Source organism: Anolis sagrei, chromosome 5 (assembly GCF_037176765.1).
Source record: "Anolis sagrei isolate rAnoSag1 chromosome 5, rAnoSag1.mat, whole genome shotgun sequence".
In the NCBI taxonomy this organism is placed as follows: Eukaryota; Metazoa; Chordata; class Lepidosauria; order Squamata; family Dactyloidae; genus Anolis; species Anolis sagrei.
Window position 1 is genome coordinate 96,713,850 of NC_090025.1, and position 22,638 is coordinate 96,736,487.

The 22,638-nt window shown below is 40.9% G+C and overlaps 1 protein-coding gene across 2 annotated transcripts in view; it reads left to right on the forward strand.

Annotated features, from left to right (window-relative positions):
* Positions 1 to 22,638, forward strand: part of SEMA3E (semaphorin 3E) — a 254,418-nt gene that overhangs the window by 190,355 nt on the left and 41,425 nt on the right. Inside the window, exons 5-6 of one of the 2 annotated variants that reach the window (XM_067468902.1) lie at positions 13,663 to 13,756; positions 21,937 to 22,065. In XM_067468902.1, coding sequence (XP_067325003.1) covers positions 13,663 to 13,756; positions 21,937 to 22,065 — 223 coding nt within the window. The remainder of the gene's footprint in view (positions 1 to 13,662; positions 13,757 to 21,936; positions 22,066 to 22,638) is intronic. The other variant, XM_067468903.1, reaches the window with a different exon arrangement.

Below are 22,638 nucleotides of genomic sequence, written 5' to 3' on the forward strand. Positions count from 1 at the left end.
TATATATATATATATACATACAGAGAGAGAGAGAATCATAGAAACATAGAGTTGGAAGAGACCTCATGGGCCATCCAGTCCAACCCCCTACCAAGAAGCAGGAATATTGCATTCAAATCACCCCTGACAGATGGCCATCCAGCCTCTGTTTAAAAGCTTCCAAAGAAGGAGCCTCCATCACACTCCAGGGCAGAGAGTTCCACTGCTGAACGGCTCTCACAGTCAGGAAGTTCTTCCTCATGTTCAGATGGAATCTCCTTTCTTGTAGTTTGAAGCCATTGTTCCTTGTCCTAATCTCCATGGAAGCAGTAAACAAGCTTGCTCCCTCCTCCTTGTGGCTTCCTCGCACAGAGAACGAGAACAACATAAGTATAAGCCATCTAGAAATGCAACCATGTAAACGCCATGGCATCAAAAGGGGTCTTGTTGGACACATTCATTTTAGTGAATTTGGTCTCAAATGCTCTCTGCTAATAGGTGAGCCTCATTGATTTCAGTATGGTTGTCATGAAATTTCAGGTTCTGCAAGTCAGTTGAGATGTGCTACAGGTTGGGTATATTGATCGAAAAGCCATAAATAAAATGTGTCATGGTGTGCACCAGGCTTCTGACAAAGTTCTACTATTGTTGATGCTGATGAGTTTATTTAAGGTTTCATTCAGAACTCTGTCTTTGTGTGACACTGTTTCAATTCTCCTTTTGCATTTCTTGTGAGACTATGCAGGCCACTGGAAATTTGGGACCTCTTGCGAATATATCCGTTTGATGTATATCTATACACATAATAAAAGTAAAAATGTGTTTATGTGTGTATGTGGAGGAGGTGTCCACTCCCACCTCCACAAACAAGCTATAGTTCCAAGTATTGAGAAGTCTCCAAAGGCACTCTCTCAACTGACATTGTAGCACTGTGAACTTGTAGCCCAACCCCTGCCAATGTCCTTCGCAAACACCAACCACCCAAGGAATGCTTTCATTCAGGTACCATTTCATCCTAGATGTCCTGGTTTTTCTGCAGAATGAACATCCCAGGGTTCCTCTCTCTCTCCAAAGTTGCATAACTCCACCCACTGCCTTTCCTACCCATTCCTATGCCACACAGCAAACAGGAATTGATCGGCAACTGAATAAGATGTTTGGGAAGAATTCACCATGATTTAGAGGAGTCGTAGTTTACTTACATCCAGATAGCACTGTTAACCCAATCAACAATGTATCTGAACCACACTTGGCACACAGACCCAACATGGCCAACTATGCATACAGGTCTGGTTTGGGAGTGATCGTCCTTGGCTCTGGGAGTTGTAGTTCACCCTTATCCAGAGAACACTGAACCCAGCCAACTACAGATCTGGACCAAACCTGGCACAAGGACCCAACATGGCCAACTGTGCATATAGGCAGGGTTTGGGGGTTAATGACCTCTGATCTGGGAGCTGTAGTTTACCCTTATCCAGAGAGCACTGGATGCAGCCGGCATTGGATCTGAACCAAACCTGGCACACAGACCCAACATGGCCAGCTTTGAATACAGATGGGGTTTGGGGTGATTTTGGGAACTGCAGTTCACCCACATCCTTATGCATTTTCTAATGGAAACATTCATGAAAAATGACAGGGAAGACTGACTTTTTTCTAAGAAATAGAGCTACAAATTACCAAACTGATATTAACTAATACCTCCAAACAAATTGGGCCTTTTTCAAATAACCCGGGCCAACATAACACACTGGAGGGGTTGGGGGGGGGGGGGATGACCCATCTGTGTAGGAGTTGTAGTTCACCCCGCATCCAGAAATATTACTAAACTTCCCAAAACAAACAACGCCTTTCTCAAGTAACCCAGGCATCACTGGGTCCCCGAGCTAGTTTTCAAATATATTTGACTCATTCACATAGTTGGAAATCATTTGGAAATCACAAGTACATCAACATATTGCAATATGTGAATTGGTCATAAGAAGGACCATCATTGAGTTGGGCCTGATCTCTATGCTTTCTAATTTTTGGTTATTTATTTGATCAAAATTGCATAGTTAACAAAATAGTCACACCTTCAAGGAAGACAGATCATTGAAAAATAATGCCAGTGTTCATTCTCATTGAAGATGCCTAAGGATTTAGTCACAGGCACAATTAATCAAATTTGATTGTTTTTGTTTTTCACCCAAACTATATTAATAGGGAATAATCTTCTGTTCTTCCTTACTATGTTCTCACAAGATTTCTAACCTGACAATTGGAAGACATGACTAACAACATCAAATTAGAGATATGTATTTATTTATTTATTTATTTATTTATTTATTTATTTCGGGCACTTCTACCCCACCCTTCTCAACCCCCAAGGGGGGACTCGGGGTGGCTTACAACCGGCACAATTCGATGCCAACAATTCAACAGATAAATTACATAACAGTAATAACCACAATAGTTAAAACAATCAATTAAAACAATAACAATTAAAAGCCAATCTAGTGGCCAACGTTCACCGAGTTCTAATATCCATAAGTCCATTCAGCATTACCATAGTCCATTCCAATTTCTGGTAGTCATTACCTTGTCAGTCTGCCATATTACCTGAAGGCCTGGTCCCATATCCATGTTTTCAGCTTCCTTCTGAAGCAGAGGAGGGATGTTGATGACCTAATTTCCCCGGGGAGTGAATTCCACAGGCGAGGGGCCACCACCGAGAAGGCCCTGTCCCTCATCCCCACCAGCCTCATTTGTGATAGAGGCGGGGCTGAGAGCAGGACCTCCTCTGAAGATCTTAAACTCTGAGGTGGGACATAGAAGGAGATACGTCTGAACGTATGCTGGGCCGGCGCCGTATAGGGTTTTATAGGTCAAAACCAGCACTTTGAATTATGCTCAGAATTGGATCGGCAGCCAGTGGAGCTGACATAACAGAGGGGTGGTATGCTCCCTGTATGACACTCCAGTGAGTAATATAGCTGCCGCCCGTTGGACTAACTGAAGTTTCCAAACAGTTTTCAAAGGCAACCCCACGTAGAGCACGTTGCAGTAATCTATTCGGGATGTAACAAGAGCGTGGACCACCCTGGCCAGATCAGACTTCCCAAGGTACGGGCGCAGCTGGCGCACAAGTTTTAATTGTGCAAAAGCTCTCCCGGCCACCGCTGAGACCTGGGGTTCCAGGCTCAGCGATGAGTCCAGGATCACTCCCAAGCTGTGAACCTGTGTCTTCAGGGGGAGTGTAACCCCATCCAACATAGGTTGTAACCCTATGCCATGTTCGGCCTTGTGACTGACCAGGAGGACCTCTGTCTTGTCTGGATTCAGTTACAATTTGTTAGCTCTCATCCAGTCCGATATGACTAACAACATCAAAACGCTACATGATATCCTGTAGCATGTGATTTCTTTCTTGGATTTTCACAACTGACATTCTCAGAAATGACAAAAGAATGGCTAAAATTGCAGCTGATATTAAGACATAGCAATATCATTTAGAAATTGACATCACATGAAACTTTGCACTCAATCTGTGGTGAAAACTTCCAGTGCTAGGCACTTCAGAGCATCCTACCCTGAAGAGATGTGATGAAAGGAGGGAGGGCAATACAGAAAGAAACAGTAAATGCTGAAATTTTACAGACCATTTCCCCAATGAATATGTGTATCTGCAAACATTTATGAAGAATATGCTTTGCTTTCTGTCAAGTTGGTTAAAATCTGCTGAAAAAACATGTCTGGATTCCAATGAAATATACATTGTGGTCCACCTTAAATATGAAGGTTGCTCAAAAAATGTAAACCACAATATTCAATCAGAAATGCAGCTGTGCAAACATAGATAACGAAAGACAGTACTACAAACCGTTGCCTAATTGTCTTGCTAGGCTTAAGTCAATATGCCAAGCATTTCATATAAAACAGAATTCTTTCTAATATAAATGGAGAGAATTTGATCTGAAAGCAGTAAAACTGAATATCAAATAAAAAAAGTGCTTCATATATGGAAATGGTTTATTCAAACCAAGTTTTTAGTCTGAAGTATGAATATAGTGAAACTTTGTGAAAAATCACTCCCCCTGCAATATATGAGATATGCAAAAGAGAATTATTTCTTTGTTTATTTAGTGTTTTTTCTTTGAATTACTCAGAGCAATGCACATTTAAGATAAAAAATTAAAATATCCTTTTTGCACTTGAAAGCTGTAGCACATTAGACATAGCAGAAGGAAAAGTGCCTAGTTTAAATAAAGTTCCAGGCATCCAGAAAAATCCACCCTGGACTTGAATAGACCACTGAAACTTTGCAAGGGAAAATTATAAAGATCACAACTTCTCCAATTGTGAGTTTCATAGCAAGGATATAATAACACAAAACAGAAGCACAGAGAGAGGGGGACATAGAAAATGATATTTTAAAAGAAGTGTGATTGAGATTGATGTAGAACCAGTATTCCTCTGTTACTTACTTACTTACTTACTTACTTACTTACTTAGACGATCCCTTGTTTTCCGAGGAGGATTGTCTTCCAGTATTCTTGTGGGTCCGTATGTCTGTGGAGCCCTATTCTTGCTCTGCATCTTCTTCCAGGTGGAAGGCGGGGTTGGCTTGATGCGCCTTCCTCTTGGCACGCTTCTCCCTTTCACCCTCCATTCGTGCCTCTTCAAATTCTGCAGCACTGCTGGTCACAGCTGACCTCCAGCTGGAACGATCAAGGGCCAGGGCTTCCCAGTTCTTAGTGTCTATGCCAGAATTTTTAAGGTTGGCTTTGAGCCCATCTTTAAATCTCTTTTCCTGTCCACCAACATTTCGTTTTCTGTTCTTGAGTTTGAAGTAGAGCAACTGCTTTGAGAGACAGTGGTCGGGCATCCGGACAATGTGGCCAGTCCAGTGGAGTTGATGGCGGAGGACCATCGCTTCAATGCTGGTGGTCTTTGCTTCTTCTAGCACACTGACGTTTGTCCGCTTGTCTTCCCAAGAGATTTGCAAGATTTTCCGGAGGCAGCGCTGATGGAATCGTTCCAGGAGTTGCATATGACGTCTGTAGACAGTCCACGTCTCACAGGCATATAGCAGGGTTGGGAGGAAAATAGCTCTATAAACAAGCACCTTGGTATCCCTACGGATGTCCCGGTCCTCAAACACTCTCTGCTTCATTTGGAAAAATGCTGCGCTCGCAGAGCTCAGGCGGTGCTGTATTTTGGTGTCGATGTTGACTTTGGTGGAGAGGTGGCTGACAAGGTAGCAGAAATGATCAACATTTTCTAATGTTACACCATTAAGCTGTATCACTGGCATTGGAGAGGGGTTGGCTGGTGTTTGCTGGAACAGCACCTTGGTTTTTTCATTGTTCAATGACAGGCCGAGCTTCTCGTATGCTTCTGCAAAGGTGTTTAGAGTGGCTTGTAGATCTTCTGAATGCGCACAGATGACATTGTCATCAGCATACTGGAGTTCTATAACAGATGTTGTTGTAACCTTGGTTTTGGCTTTCAGTCTGCTGAGGTTGAATAGCTTGCCATCTGTCCGATAGATGATTTCCACTCCGGTGGGAAGCTTCTTATCAACAAGGTGAAGCATCATAGCGATGAAGATGGAGAATAAAGTTGGGGCAAAACACATCCCTATTTGACACTGGATTCCACTTTAAATGGGTCACTTTGGGAGCCATTGCTGTCCAAAACTGATGCCATCATGTCATCATGGAGGAGCCGCAGGATGTTCACAAATTTATTAGGGCACCCGATTTTTTGGAGGATGGTCCAGAGAGCTCTGCGGTTCACTGTGTCGAATGCCTTTGCAAGGTCGATAAATGCCATGTACAGAGGTTGATTTTGTTCTCTGCATTTTTCTTGGAGCTGTCATGCAGTGAAGATCATGTCCACAGTTCCTCTGGAGGGGGGGAAGCCGTTCTGGGATTCTGGGAGGGTGTCTTCTGAGAGGGGCAGAAGGCGGTTTGCAAGGATTCTTGCGAGGATTTTCCCAGCTGAGGTTAGAAGGTTCTCTTATTCCTCTGTAAATAAACTAGCACAATTGTGGAGAGAAAGCAAGCTCATGTGATGAAGTCCTTGTTTCAGTTTGAACTATGAGTCTGAGCCTAGTTCAAAAACCAAGTGAGACTCCGCAGAAAATTCTGTCTGGATTTTTTCTGTGAACATATCAGAACCAGCTTCTCCTTTTCATAATTTCTAGGCATTCTCTCGTCCTCCCTCAACCGCATATATACACTGATGCCCTCCAGGCTTCAGCAATCTGTAATAAAAGTAGGAACCTCCATGGGAAAATGCAGGAATCAGCATATATTGTTTTGTCTAAACTTGATTTTAAATATAAATGTGCAAAAGTATCATGTTCCCAGTTTCACCCTATATAATTCATTTTTCATTCCCAACTACCTATTTCAGTTTAATTTATCTTTACATTGTTCCAGTGTATTGCTGGTTTAAAATGTCATGCAGTCATAAAGAGAAAGAAAATATCATAGTCTGATATATATATATATTTTTCAATCTCGTGACCCTGATGGATCAAAGCCTTTACTTTTCAGAGAGTACAGCCTGAACAGCTAATAATAATTTACTATTGAAAAAACAATCTTTTCTACAAATCATGTTTCTATATGGAGTTGTGCCAAAAACAAATAGCTACTGGAAATAATATGTAACTGTTATCATTTTGACATTCCTAGAGCTGAGTGACTCTGGGTTAAAGAAAAAGCCATGAAGTATGATTTTGATCATACACAGCTTCATTTGGCACGATTATCTGGCATTAATGTAAACCTTTGCTAAGAGTGAAAAATGTTATTGCTCTTTTAAATAGCTGTGCCCTTTCTCCCTTTGTTGCTCCTTATCCCCAGAACTGCATTCGAAAACATCTGCTTAACATAAATATTTTTTTCCCTTCAAATAGCTGTTTGAAAGTTATCTCTTCCATTTAATCTTTGAAATAAAACCAAGGTATTTATGACTCCATTACACTACGTAACACGATTTTTGTTCCTGGGTTATAAGCATCATTTTATAATTGGTTCTATCATAAAAACATGGAAAAACTTTATTAAACTGCACAAAAAATGTTTTTGTGGGACAACCTGCAACACATTTTGCTATAGTTTTTAAATTATTTTTGTGTGTGTGTATTCGGGCTGGTCAATTCATTTCGTTAATTCGTAATTCGTTAAAAATTCGTTAATTTTTGAATTACGAAACGATTACAAAACTTATTTTTAAACCTGGAAGTGTTTTTAAATATCGAAACGGCAGGCGCCAAAAAATTTTGTATTTCCGTCCATTTTGGAAATACGTAAGATGGCCGCCTGGCTTGCTGGGAGCTCTCCTCTCTCGGCGCCGGCTGAGCAAGCGAGAGGGCGAGCGAGAGGGTGAGCGGCGAGCGAGAGGGCGAGCGAGAGGGCGAGCGGCAAGCGAGAGGGCAAGGGCGAGCGGCGAGCGAGAGGGCGAGCGGCGAGCGAGAGGGCGAGGGCGAGCGGCGAGCGAGAGGGCGAGCGGCGAGCGAGCGGCGAGCGAGAGGGCCCGCCAGAGTGAGTGCCTGCCTTCCCTCAATAATAATTTCTCCTCCCTATTCTACAAAATTAATAATTAAATTTAAAAAATATTGAAAAAATATTGAAAAAAAAGGGCGCCATCTTTACAAAATGTTTTGTAAATATTTACGAAATTTCCTAAATACCGAACCTTTTTTTTGGAAATTTTTGTAATTATTTTAAATATCGAAACAAAAAAACACCCCAATTACAAATCGATTTTAGAAACAAATTTTTGCGTTGTTACCCAGGCCTAGTGTGTATGTGTCAGGAGCGACTTGAGAAACTGCAAGTCGCTTTTGGTGTGAGAGAATTGGCCATCTGAAAGAACGTTGCCCAGGGGATGCCGGGATAGTTTTTGATGTTTTACCATCCTTCTGGGAGGCTTCTCTGATGTCCTTGCATAGGAAGCTGGAGCTGACATATTTATTATTTACTTACTTACTTACTTACTTAATTTACTGCTTTTCTCAGCCCTCAGGCAACTCAAAGTGGTGAACAACATCTATACAAAACCTCACGAGACAAGTTTAGGGCAATTAAAAACAATTGTAACATAAATCATTAAACATCAGAATAACAATTATTAGTGCCTCAACAGTAAAATCAGAATCCAGTCTCATCATCCATTATTCCATTCCTATGTTCAATTACACTGTTTAATCAAATGCTTGTTCGAACAGCCAGGTCTTCACTTTCCTCCGGAACACTAGCAGGGAGGGGGCCAATCTGATATCTGCAGGCAGGGCATTCCACAGCCAAGGGGCCACCACTGAGAAGGCCTTGTCTCTTAGAATCATAGAATCAAAGAGTTGGAAGAGACCTCATGGGCCATCCAGTCCAACCCCCTGCCAAGAAGCAGGACTATTGCGTTCAAATCACCCCTGACAGATGGCCATCCAGCCTCTGTTTAAAAGCTTCCAAAAAAGGAGCCTCCACCACACTCCGGGGCAGAGAGTTCCACTGCTGAATGGCTCTCACAGTCAGGAAGTTCTTCCTCGTGTTCAGATGGAATCTCCTTTCTTGGAGTTTGAAGCCATTGTTTCGTGTCCTAGTCTCCAGGGAAGCAGAAAACAAGCTTGCTCCCTCCTCCCTGTGGCTTCCTCTCACATATTTATACATGGCTATCATATCTCCTCTCAGCCTTCTCTTCTTTAGTCTAAACATGCCCAGCTCCTTAAGCCACTCCTCATAGGGCTTGTTCTCCAGACCCTTGATCATTTTAGTCGCCCTCCTCTGGACACATTCCAGCTTGTCAATATCTCTCTTGAATTGTGGTGCCCAGAACTGGACACAATGTTCCAGGTGTGATCTAACCAAAGCGGAATAGAGGGGTAGCATTACTTCCCTAGATCTAGACACTATGCCCCTATTGATGCAGGCCAAAATCCCGTTGGTTTTTTTTGCCACCACATCACATTGTTGGCTCATGTTTAACTTGTTGTTCCTGAGGACTCCAAGATCTTTTTCACACGTACTGCTCTCAAGCCAGGCATTGTCCCCCATTCTGTATCTTTGCATTTCGTTTTTCTTGCCTAAGTGGAGTATCTTGCATTTGCCCCGGAGTGTGGTGGAGGCTCCTTCTTTGGAAGCTTTTAAACAGAGGCTGGATGGCCATCTGTCAGGGGTGATTTGAATGCAATATTCCTGCTTCTTGGCAGGGGGTTGGACTGGATGGCCCATGAGGTCTCTTCCAACTCTTTGATTCTATGATTCTAAGGCAGTGTGTTCCAGAGAATGCTTCTGGAACATGACCATACAGCCCAGAAAACGCACAACAACTCAATAATAGTTTTTCTTACAGTTGTGTTTCTTTAGAATATATGGTTTATGTCACCTTTGAAGTCTGCTCCATTTTCCTATCAAAATACATACATTTCTTCCATATACAGATGTTAATTTTTATAGGAAAAAGTCACATTTGGAGAGTTGCTATTTCCTCAATATAGCAAGGCTGAGGCATACGTAAGGGAAAGAGGAGGTTGGATAGCTAAGCTCCAAAGCAAACCTCTAATCAAGGAGGATTTTTCTCTGATTCACAAGTGGACTTTAATGAAAACCATGCCTCGCACCTCTGTAATGATACTTTATTATCTGGGTGAAAAGATATTCAGGCCCCCTCCGATGAGGAAACAGTATGCTTCTGTCATAGATTTGAGGATAGCTTGAGATTCAATCCCAAGGATCATATTGTGCCTCTAACTGGAAATTGTTTTCTCAATAAAAGACAGCCCTATCTTATAAAGTCTCAGTGTAATAATACAATTATATATGCTACTTAACATTCACTCACTGGATGTACTCCTGGCACCAGAGGGCAAATTAGGACTATATGCTTGTCCCTCTTCTATTTAGCCTATATTTAATTAATTAATTTATTTAAAACATTTATAATGCACCCTTCTCACCCCGAAGGGGACTCAGGACGGAGCACAGCATATATACGGCAAACATTCAATGTTGGGACACAAATTCATATACGAGGGGTATTTTTAAGTAAAGTCTGTTTGAACATAAGTACACAACGAAAGTTTATTTCAAAAAAGTAAATTTATTTTCAGAAAGTACATACCTCACTCTATTTTTCGACATAGTTGCCAAGTTTGTTCAAACACTTATCATACCTCTGAACCAATTTTAAAATACTCTCTTCATAAAAACTTGCCGCCACCAAAAGCCACCAAATTGTCTGTAATCAAAGAAGGGCGACCGGAGTGGTCCTCATCATGGACGTTGTCACGGCCATCTTTGAATTGTTGTACCCACTTACGCACTTTGCTTTCACTCATAACAGTATCACCATACACTTCACAAATCTGTCGATGAATTTCTGCAGCAGGCAGGTTCCTTGCTGACAAAAACCGTATCACTGAGCGAACGTCACATGCGGAGGTTGAGTTGATAGTCTCAAACAGCATGGAACAGAACCGTACAGGTTAGCTACAGAGCGGAAAATGAGCGCAGTTGTTCCCGAGGCATGCCGGTACACGACTCACGCGCTCATTGCGGTATGCACACGAGCTACTAGTGTCTACAACAAAACGGACCTTACTTAAAAAATACCCCTCGTACACATACATAAACATTGGAAACATTTATCTCAATATTAAAATACAACATTTAACACCATCCTAGTCATCAGCGTCAAATCTAATTGGCCTGATAATCTTTCCTATTGCTGCTTTATTGTCCTGTCCTGAAAACTAAATCCCACAGCCAAGTTTTTACCATCCTTCTAAATGACAGGAGAGAGGGGGCCAACCTGATCTCATCAGGAAGGGAGTCCCATAGCTGGGGAGCAACCACCGAGAAGGCCCTGTCTCTCATCCCCACCAATCACGCCTGTGACAATGGCAGGACGGAAAGCAGGGCCTCCCCGGAGGATCTTAATCTCCATGATGGTTCATAGGGGGAGATGCGTTCGGACAGGTAAATTGGGTCGGGGCCATTTAGGGCTTTATAGGCCAAAGCCAGCACTTTGAATTGTGCCCGGTAGCAAACAGGCAGCCAGTGGAGCTAGCATAACATGGGAGTTGTATGCTCCCTGTATGCCGCCCCAGTTATTAACCTGGCTGCTTCTCATTGGACTATTTGAAGCTTCCGAGCACTCTTCAAAGGCAACCCCATGTAGAGTGCATTGCAGTAGTCTATCCTAGATGCAACGAAAGCGTGGACCACAGTGGCCAAGTCTGACTTCCCAAATTATGTAGCATTTGCCTTACTGCCCCCCTGACAAACATATTCTTCAGTTTGAAAAACCAATGTTCTGCTTTATTTGATCACATTTGGACCAGTTTTAAAACTCTTAAACAAGTTTTCTCTCTGCCGAAGTGCTGATGGCCCAAAATAAACTGTGGGGAGTGGGAGGAAGCCACTGCAGTTGGTCCTCAGATAATCGCATAGTATAACAGGTTAAACACTTTCAGTGTTACATCATTCCATCTAATGAGCTAGGCTGAGTTAATAAGTTTTTTTTTCTAATCAAAGGGTAATGTGTTCCAACAGTCATTGAGATTTTCAGATTTTATTATTATCATTAGTAGTAGTATTATTATTATTACATTTACATTATTTTACTCTATTATTATTACATTTATTACATTACTCTATTTATTATTGTTATTATTACATTTATTATTTTATTCTATTATTGCTGTTATTGCATTTACATTATTTTACTCTATTATTATTTTATTTCATTTATTGTTTCACTGTATTATTATTGGAAGGATACAAAAGCACATTTACATTGCAGAAGATTAGAATAATGGTTTAATCAGAGTTGGACGGTTTTATCTTAAATGACAGTTTTATGCATATATTCAAAAATGTTTAACTGATTGATGCTTCAATTAATGTAATTTTATTGGTATCTATTTTTATGTTGAAATTGACCTGTAGCTGAAGCATTTCCCACCCTCGGTTTATACTCAAGTCAATACATTTTCCCATTTTTTGTGGTAAAATTAGATTGATTTATTTGTCGTGTCAGGTTACCCAGTCAACTGTATTACATTTCTAACAGAACAAAACAAACAGACAGACAAAATACAAAATTTGCAAGTTTGGTAGTTGATTAAATGTCCTTTGACCAGTATCTGGTCACTTGGAGTGCTTCTGGTGTTGCTGCAAGGAGGTCCTCCATGGTGCATGTGGCAGGGCTCAGGTTGCATTGCAGCAGGTAGTCAGTGGTTTGCTCTTCTCCACACTCACATGTCATGGATTCCACTCTGTGGCCCCATTTCTGAAGGTTGGCTCTGCATCTTGTGGTGCCAGAACGCAGTCTGTTCAGCGCCTTCCAAGTCACCCAGTCTTCTGTGTGCCCAGGGGGGAGTCTCTCATTTGGTATCAGCCATTGGTTGAGGTTCTGAGTTTGAGCCTGCCACTTTTGGATTCTCGCTTGCTGAGGTGGGTAAAATTAGATGCCTTGGCTTATATTTGGGTAGGCTTATACTCAGGTATATACGGTAATTGCAATAGTTTTGTTGCCACTGAGAATATTCATCTATTGTAGTTTCTTCATATTTGACTTTCTCACAATGTTCTGGAGCATCTGTGGTGGAGAAACATGATCCACAACATTTTATTTCCACTATTATCAAGACTCATCAAGAAATGCTGGAGCAATAGATTCCCCTCTCTTCTCCATTATTCCATCTTCCTTCCCTCCCTCCTCTCTTTTTTCCTTTTAGAGTTATAGAATAGTCCTTTTTAATTACAACTCCATAATTCTTTTTAAAAAAATCAGAGGACAGAAAATTTGCTTTTCAAGCCATGGGATCATGTCAACAAACCATGAGCCAGCTGGAAAAGCTTTAATACATACCTGAAAAATTGCGACAAAAGATCCCCCCAAAAAAGAACGAATGGATGCAGAGATGACAACTAGCAAGAACCAAAAAGCTGTATGATGACAGTCCATGCTTCTTTAGACCAATCTGGAAGATTCCTCACTCTGTTATCTCTATACATGTGGCGCAGCTGGCTGAGTGTCAGCTGCATTAAGATCACTCTGACCAAAAGGTCATGAGTTTGAAGCCAGCCCGGGTTGGAGTGGGTTTCCAACCAATTGTGTGTAGCCTGTTGTCGACCTTTGCAACCCGAAAGACAGTTGCATCTGTCAAGTAGGAAAATTAGGTACCACCTTAAAGTGTGGGGAGGCTAAATTAACTGATTTATGAGGCCATAAAGAAGACTCCAGCAAAGCATTCCAGCGGGGAAGCATGCGGGGAATGCGGAAGTGCTTCATCAGCGTCGCATATGGCCGATGAAAGCGACAGCTCCCCTGGCGGCCAGAAAAAGTTAAATAGCCTCCGTGTATGTTTGTATATGTTTGTATGTCAAAAATTGGCTTTGAATGTTTGCCATATATGTGTACACTGTAATCCGCCCTGAGTCCCCTGCGGGGTGAGAAGGGCGGAATAGAAAAGCTGTAAAATAAATAAATGAATAAAAGGCCAGGAGGTTGCTGAGATCTGGATCTGTCCTTTTGGCAGCCAGTTGACACTTTTGAATGTTTGAGTAGTGGGATAGGATTGTCAGCAATGCAATATGACTAAGATTTAGTTGGTTTAATTTTGTTTCAGTCTATTTCTTTACAAACAACTCATCCTTATAATGCTTTTTGTCCCTTACTTTAAAGGATCATCTGTTTCATCTAGAATCTCACAGACTTGAGAGGGGACGTGGCCGGTGCCCATTTGACCCCAGTTCCTCCTTCATCTCCACTTTATTTGGTAATGACTTGACACATAACAGAAACAGTCTTTTTGATTTCTCTTCTTTAATTCTCTATGGAGTTTGCGGTACCCGTTTACAAACTTTGATGTGCTGATTCTGGTTTTGCTTACATTCAAGTTACATTGTACAGTCATTGTATACTGATTGATGACTGGCTTGTATATTACAGTCCTGTGCTATGATTTGTTTCGGCTTGATGTTTTTTTGCCTCCAAGCTCATTTCCCTCTCTTTCCCCCACAAGGAAAAAGAAAAAATAATAGGTTGTTGTAGGTTTTTTCGGGCTATATGACCATGGTCTAGAGGCATTCTCTCCTGACATTTCGCTTGCATCTATGGCAAGCATCCTCAGAGGTAGTGAGGTCTGTTAAAAGTAGGAAAATGGGTTTATATATCTGTGGAATGACCAGGGTGAGACAAAGGACTCTTGTCTGCTGGAGCTAGGTGTGAATGTTGTCCACATGCTTGGACAGAAATGCTGGATCACTCCAACAACCACCATGTCAGACTACACAGAGAAGCCACTGAAATCCACAAGCATGCAGACAATTTCAACAGAAAGGAGGAAACCATGAAAATGAACAAAATCTGGCTACCTCTGAGGATGCTGGCCATAGATGCAGGTAAAATGTCAGGAGAGAATGCTTCTAGACCATGGCCATATTCCCCGAAAAAACCTACAACAACCCAGTGAAAACCTACAACAACCCATGAAATCCTTCGACAATACAAAAAATAATAGATTGTATCAAAAACATGTGTATTCTTGGTCTACCTGGAACTTTTATTTTCCTCTGCTTTATATTTTTTTTCTGGATATTTGAAATATGCTTGTCAATTTTACTATTTCTCTCCTTGAGAAATTTCTCAAACTGGACAGTTTTCAATGACTATTTTAAATCAAATTAAATATTATAAGGTCAGATGTGAGTGTTTTGCACAGAAAATTATTTATTTATTTACTTTACTTTACTTTACTTGTATACCGCTCTTCTCAGCCATCAGGTGACTCAGAGCGGTTAACAACCAGTATCAGCAACACAGTACAAAATCATTAGTCATTTAAAACAGTAGTATCAATTAATTAACATCAAAAACATCAATGAAACAATACAGCAAAACAACAACAATTGTATTATAATATCATAAAATCATGCCTAAATGTGTACTGGAAATAAACCATGTCCATGGAGTGATGGCATTCCATCTCTTCTACACCATATTCGAGAAGCCATCCATAAGAAAATATAGAAAAAGCTTAATGTAGTCCAGTTATACCACAATAATGCATGATTTCCTATTTCTTTGGCAGCATGACAAATTCATGCTAGAGCTTCCATATCTTCCTTATCTGATACCCTCAAATTTTCACTTGTTTGATTGGATGAAGAAAAGCTTTTGTGATGGTGCTTAGATGAACTGAAAGATGCTATCTGACACTGGAATGGGAGTGCCCAAAAGAGGTTTTTCAAAGGAGGTCTAGATGAGTGGTATCAAAGGTGGTACAACTATACGAGGGATATTTTTTAAGTAAGGTCCGCTTGAACATAAGTACACAATGAAAGTTTATTTCAAAAAAGTAAATTTATTTTCAGAAAGTACATACTTCACTCTATTTTTCGACATAGTTGCCAAGTTTGTTCAAACACTTATCATACCTCTGAACCAATTTTAAAATACCCTCTTCATAAAAACTTGCCACCACCAAAAGCCACCAAATTGTCTGTAATCAAAGAAGGGCGACCGGAGCGGTCCTCATCATGGACGTTGTCACGGCCATCTTTGAATTGTCGTACCCACTTATGCACTTTGCATTCACTCATAACAGTATCACTGTACACTTCACAAATCTGTCGATGAATTTCTGCAGCAGGCAGGTTCCTTGCTGACAAAAACCATATCACTGAGCGAACCTCACATGCGGCGGATGAGTTGATAGTCTTAAACATTTTTAAAGCACAGAACAGAACCGTACAGGTTAGCTACAGAGTGGAAACTGAGCACAGTTGTTCCCAAGGCATGCCGGTACACGACGCACGCTCTCGTTGCAGTATGCGCGCGAACTACTAGTGTCTACAACAAAACGGACCTTACTTAAAAAATACCCCTCGTATTTCCACTGGTGGAAACTATTTAGAACAGTACTATATGGTAGATAAAGAGTTAATTTACTTGTGTATGCCGTTGCATATACCTTATGTTGTTAATAACATGACAGACATTACTTTCAGTACAACCTTCATACACTACTAATTGAGAAGGAAGTTTTTCTTTAAGTTTAAAGTGGGCAGTAGATAAATGCCACAACTTTAATTTTTTCAGCATCTTTTGAAAGACAACTATCTTGAGAATTCAGTTGTACACAAATGTATTCAAATTAAATCTGCCAATTTACATTTGTTTTGTATTATAAACTAGAACTTCTTCTTTTTCATAATCAGACAGAATTGTTTAGAGGAGAGCTGCGGTCTGCTTAGTATGCATAGGAAGCCATTTTATAAGATCAGTAAACATATCAATTAAACAGCCCGTGTCTTCAAAGTTATCTTTTCTAAAGTAGTGACTGGAAAAACTGACAGTTGTGCCTACTTTTTCTTCATGTTCTTTTTCTCTCCACGTGATTCTATGGGTGTTGTGTCTCTTTTATGTATTTCAACAAGTCTCAAGGTTGTCCTGATCTTACATGTGGATGGTGCTTTCCAAGGTGCTGAATCCTATGTACAAAATAGAATCATCTTTTATAGCTTCTTTAAAGTTTGGCCTAAGACCTGAAATAAATTCATTTTCCCACTGACATGGAGGCCACTAATGATGATGATGATGATGATGATGATGATGATGATAATAATAATTTATTTATACCCCGCTACCATCTCCCCAAGATGGTTGAAGAGAAGCTCTCCAAAGCTCTAGATGCTCTAACTGCCTATTACAGGGAAAACCAACTGATCCCTAATCCATCTAAAACACAGACATGTGCCTTTCACCTTAAGAACAGACAAGCATCCCGAGCTCTGAGGATTACCTGGGAAGGAATCCCACTGGAGCATTGCAGCGCACCCAAATACCTGGGAGTCACTCTGGACCGTTCTATGACCTACAAGAAGCACTGCCTGAACATCAAACAAAAAGTGGGTGCTAGAAACAACATCATACAAAAGCTGACTGGCACAACCTGGGGATCACAACCAGATACAGTGAAGACATCTGCTCTTGTGCTATGCTACACTGCTGCTGAGTACGCATGCCCAGTGTGGAACACATCTCACCACTCTAAAACAGTGGATGTGGCTCTTAATGAGACATGCTGCATTACCACAGGGTGTCTGCGCCCTACACCACTGGAGAAATTACACTGCTTAGCCGGTATTGCACCACCTGACATCCGCTGGGAAGTTGCAGCCAATAGTGAAAGGACCAAGGCAGAGACATCTCCAGCTCATCCCTTGTTTGGATATCAGCCAGTACATCGACGACTTAAATCAAGAAATAGGTTTTTTTAGATCTACAGAGACACCCGCTGGAACACCTCAGCAAGCGAGAGTTCAAAAGTGGCAGGCTCAAACCCGGCACCTCAATCCGTGGATGATACCAGATGAGAGACTCCCCCCTGGGCACACAGAAGACTGGGCGACTTGGAAGGCGCTGAACAGACTGCGCTCTGGCACCATGAGATGCAGAGCCAACCTTCAGAAATGGGGCTACAAAATTGAATCCACAACATGCGAGTATGGAGAAGAGCAAACCACTGAACACCTGCTGCAATACAACCTGAGCCCTGCCACATGCACGATGGAGGACCTTCTTGTGGCAACACCAGAGGCACTCCAAGTGGCCAGAAACTGGTCAAAGGACATTTAATCAGCTACCAAGTTTGCAAAATTTGTGTTTTTTATAATCTGTTTGTTTGTTTTGTTCTGTTAGAAATGTAATACAATGTTCTGCTTGCGGATGACATGATAAATAAATAAATAAATAAATCTCCCCAAGGGATTTGATGCAGCTTATATGAGGCCAAGCCCAAAGTACATCAACAGTAAAAGCAAGAAAACAATCAATACAACAGTTAAAATAAATCTCATAAACAAAAGTAAACAATAGACAGTAACAATAACAACAAGCATTTAAAACCTATGGCTGGGCCAAATGCAATAATTTAAAAATAATACTGGACATGGACAAAGTAGGATATAACTGGGATAGAGTTTTCAGGTAGAGATGTGGTGCGCAGACAATCCTAAATTAGTGATAAAGTGCATTTAGGGGCATATTACTGAGGGTATTTCCTTATTCTGGGAAGGCACACTGTAACAACCATGTTTCCAGGCTCCTCCTAAAGACTGCCAGAGTTGGGGCATGGCTGATGTCAATGGGAAGCGAGCTCCAGAGTCAAGGGGCCACCACCGAGAAGGCCCTCTCCCTCATCTCCACCAATCGTGCTTGCGATACAGGTGGGAGCGCAAGCAGGGCCTCTCCAGATGATCGAAGAGATCATGTGGGTTCATACACAGAAATGCGGTCACGCAGGTAGGCGGATCCCAAACGATTCAGGGCTTTGTAGGTAAGAACCTGCACCTTGAATTGGGACCGGAAAATGAATGGCAGCCAGTGGAGCTCCTTAATAATACACTACTATATTATTTACATATTCAGTGGCACTCATTCCAAAGTTTAAGAGAGAGAGAAATGATTACTTGGGTGTTTGGAGACTCTAAGGTTACAGTGTCATCTGAGATAGTGTCCCTAAGGGATTGTTTTCAAAGCCCTGATATAACTGTCTTTGCAGTTGATTTCACTTGCTAATATGGTCTTATACTTCAGTAATGCTGGCATTACAAAGCAATGTAAGTCAAAAATTCACATGGGCTGTACAAGCAAAGGTCTGTCAGCTTATTATAACAGCTTCAAAACCATTATTTCGCTTTCTAGTAACATTAAATTCAAATATACGAGGGGTATTTTTAAGTAAGGTCCATTTGAACATAAGTACACAACGAAAGTTTATTTCAAAAAAGTAAATTTATTTTCAGAAAGTACATACTTCACTCTATTTTTCGACATAGTTGCCAAGTTTGTTCAAACACTTACCATACCTCTGAACCAATTTGAAAATACCCTCTTCATAAAAACTTGCTGCCACCAAAAGCCACCAAATCGTCTGTAATCAAAGAAGGGCAACCGGAGTGGTCCTCATCATGGACGTTGTCACGGCCATCTTTGAATTGTCGTACCCACTTACACACTTTGCTTTCACTCATAACAGTATCACCATACACTTCACAAATCTGTCGATGAATTTCTGCAGCAGGCAGGTTCCTTGCTGACAAAAACCGTATCACTGAGCGAACCTCACATGCGGCGGGTGAGTTGAAAGTCTTAAACATTTTTAAAGCACAGAACAGAACCGTACAGGTTAGCTACAGAGCGGAAACTGAGCACAGTTGTTCCTGAGACATGCCTGACATGTTCCTGAGACACGACGCACGCGCTCGTTGCGGTATGCGTGCGAACTACTAGTGTCTACAACAAAACCGACGTTATTTTAAAAATACCCTTTGTATATTATCTGAACCAAAATGAAATTTTCACTTTTCTGCAAACTGCATGTATGAACTGCAAACCCTGCAGAAAATAATGTAATAGTAGTCATGAATGTTGAAAATGTAATTTAAAAAAATAGTTAATTGTGTCATATTAGTTTTACTTAAGCTAATGCTAAAATGGACATGTGTGCGTTCTGGTTAAAGAACAATATAATATCCACAAAGTTTTATTTGAAAGGACAGAGTTTATTTTCTTTCCCGGGTATAATCAATTGATTCCTTCCCATTGTTTTGTGACATACGGGCACCATCTAGTGACAAATATATGAAAGACACTTTGAGAATCAGGAACCAATATGCGTGTTAGCTATGAAACAAAACCCCAAATACTTTTATTATGACCAGTTTTTATCTATGCATATATTTTGTGTGTTTATTTACATCTTGTTTATTTAAAGCTCACCTTTTCTCAAGAGGGCAGATTCAAGGCCATTTAAAAAGAGTGAGCTAAAACATTAGTTTACCAAAGTTCAAAATAATTAAAGAACAATATTATGTTTTGAAAATACATTTTTAAATGTATTTGAAATATTTAAAACCTAATTTCCAGCAAAAAAAATAGAGCAAATATTTATTTATTTATTTAGAGTTTTTATAACCCGGTCTTCTCAACCTCAGAGGATTCAGTACAATAAAATAAAGCAAATATACATCATCGATATAAAATACATTACAATACAATTCATACCATTTACAAAAAGTCAGTTTGTCACTAATTACAAATTCATCGCCATCCGCCAGTCGGTCAACAGTTATTGACTCAGTCATCAATCTGCAAATGCAGTGTCCCAAAGCCATGATTTTACCAGTTTTCTAAAAGTTAGGAGGGAAGAGGCAGATCTAATCTCCATCGGGAGGGAGTTCCAGAGCTGAGGGGCCACCACCGAAAAGGCCCTGTCCCTCGTTCCCACCAAGCGCGATTGCGAAAGAGGTGGGACCGAGAGCAGGGCCCCTCCAGAAGATCTTAACAACCTTGATGGTTCATAGGGGAGAATCCGTTCGGACAGGTAAATTGAGACGGAACCGTTTAGGGATTTATAGGTCAACACCAGCACTTTGAATTGTGCTCGGAAGCTGATTGGCAGCGAGTGGAGCTGACGCAACAGAGGAGTCGTATGCTCCCTGTACCCCGCTCCTGTTAGTAGTCTGGCTGCCGCTCGTTGGACTAGTTGTAGCTTCCGGGCAGTCTTCAGAGGCAACCCCACGTGGAGAGGGTTGCAGTAGTCTATACAGTACACTACTTTACACATAAACACTATCGCTCAATAATTAAGCCTGATTAAATAAAAATGTCCTCAGCTGGTGGAAAGAGAGCAGAGAAGGAGCCAACCAGACCTTTCGTGAAATGCAGCTTCACAGCTTGGAGCAACCACAGGAAAGGACCTTTCCTGAATCTGTAACAAACTAACATCCAAAGGTGGTGGATCTGAGAAAAAGCTCTCCTATGCAAATCTCAAAACTTGAGCTGCCCTGTATAAGGAGATAGGGACTTTCAGTTAATTTGGATCCATCCGGTGCTAGGTTTTCAAAGGCAAAATTAGTCCTTCTGCCTTGTACAGACCAATAGCCAATGTTTCTGCGGTTACTTGACTCCTGTTACCAGTCTCGATTAACATCCTGGTCGCATGCAACAAACTACTATGTTTACCAGAATTTTTCAACATACTACTGGAATTCCGGTTCCTTTGAATTGTCTGCATGTTTTAAGCAAGGTTTCTATATGCATCACAAGTATGTACATTGTGCATATGCACATGGTTTGGTAACAGCACAGTGACAGATAGGAAGGTGCTCCAAGGGGTAACCACTTCTGTACAGAAAATTATTGGTTGCCTTCTCCTCTCTTTGGAAGAACTTTACAAGTCTTACAGCTTTAAGAAAGCTGATAACATTCTTAAGATCCATCTCACCAAGTATATTCATTTTTTCTTTTTCTTTTTCTTTTTCTTTTTTTTTTTTTTTTTTTTTTTTTTTGCATTATTACCGTCTGGCAAATGGTGCAGGGTGATAAAGACAATAACAAACAAATTGAGAGATAACTTTTATCCTGGAGCTGTAACTATATTGAACTCCATAGTTTCGCATTGATGCGGCATTGGGGGTTGTGCCATGGTGGTTAGAGTGTGCAGGAATGGGTGTGTCGTTTTATGATGTATCCTGGGGAAAGCATTTAATTTTACTGTGAAATAGTACAATGGCAATAAAGCTATTATATTCCATTGTAACCCTCTACTGGGGGTGGGATGTGGGATGAATGCTAGTTGTTGGGGAAGGGAAAATCTATGAACCAAGAAATACAACATATTATGAGAAATCTATGTTGAACCTTTTTCCTGAGACACTAGCCTTCTGTATACATGGAGAATTTCTTTAGGGCAAAGAATGTGCAATAATGCCTCATCTGCCATCTGAAGTGGTAACAGTTCAGGAAAAGCTTTGCTACCTTTTCTGCTGCTTGTATAAAGTGGGTCTTAATCATGTTAAACAGAAGTTTTCTCATGCTATGGTGGTGATGAGGTATGTTACATAAGCATGACAATCCTATATACTTATTCTTAATACATTTGGTCTACAGGTGGGGAGTTGTTTACCGGACTATACAGTGACTACTGGGGAAGAGATGCAGCAATCTTCCGTACAATGGGCCGCATGGCACACATCCGGACCGAACCAGATGATGACCGTCTGCTGAAAGGTACAAGGGGTCCGTAAGAAATCTTCATTAAAAATGAAAAATAGTATTGTGTTTGTGCAGTTTGTTGTTGTTAATAATAATAATAATCATCATCATCATCATCATCAGATTTTGATTTCTTTCCATTTTGGTTAATGACTGAGCCAGGGTATAGAAAATCTATAACAATTTCAATATTGTTGTTGCCCACTTCATGTTTTGATAATTGCTTTGGGATATATATATATAAACTGTTAATCTATTTGTATGTGGAACAAGCAAAACACCTGCACCTCAAGGAGAATCTAAAAACTGGGTTACTCTCTGATCAGCCTGTTACTGTAAGGCCAATCTGAGAAGAATGATTCCAAATTGCATGACTTAAAGTGAGGGTTCAGTCCAAGACCAGCTCCAAGGAACGTCTGATTCCTACCCCCATGATGTAAAGTGGCAGACCCAGAACCAGTTCCTTCACCAGATGACTCTAATAGGCGTTCACCAAAATCCTACTTCTTTCCCCCCACTACCTCCTAAGTGATTACCTCTTTAAGTTATCACCTCAAGCCCAATATTCAACTTTCTAGGTAGGCAAATACATACCCC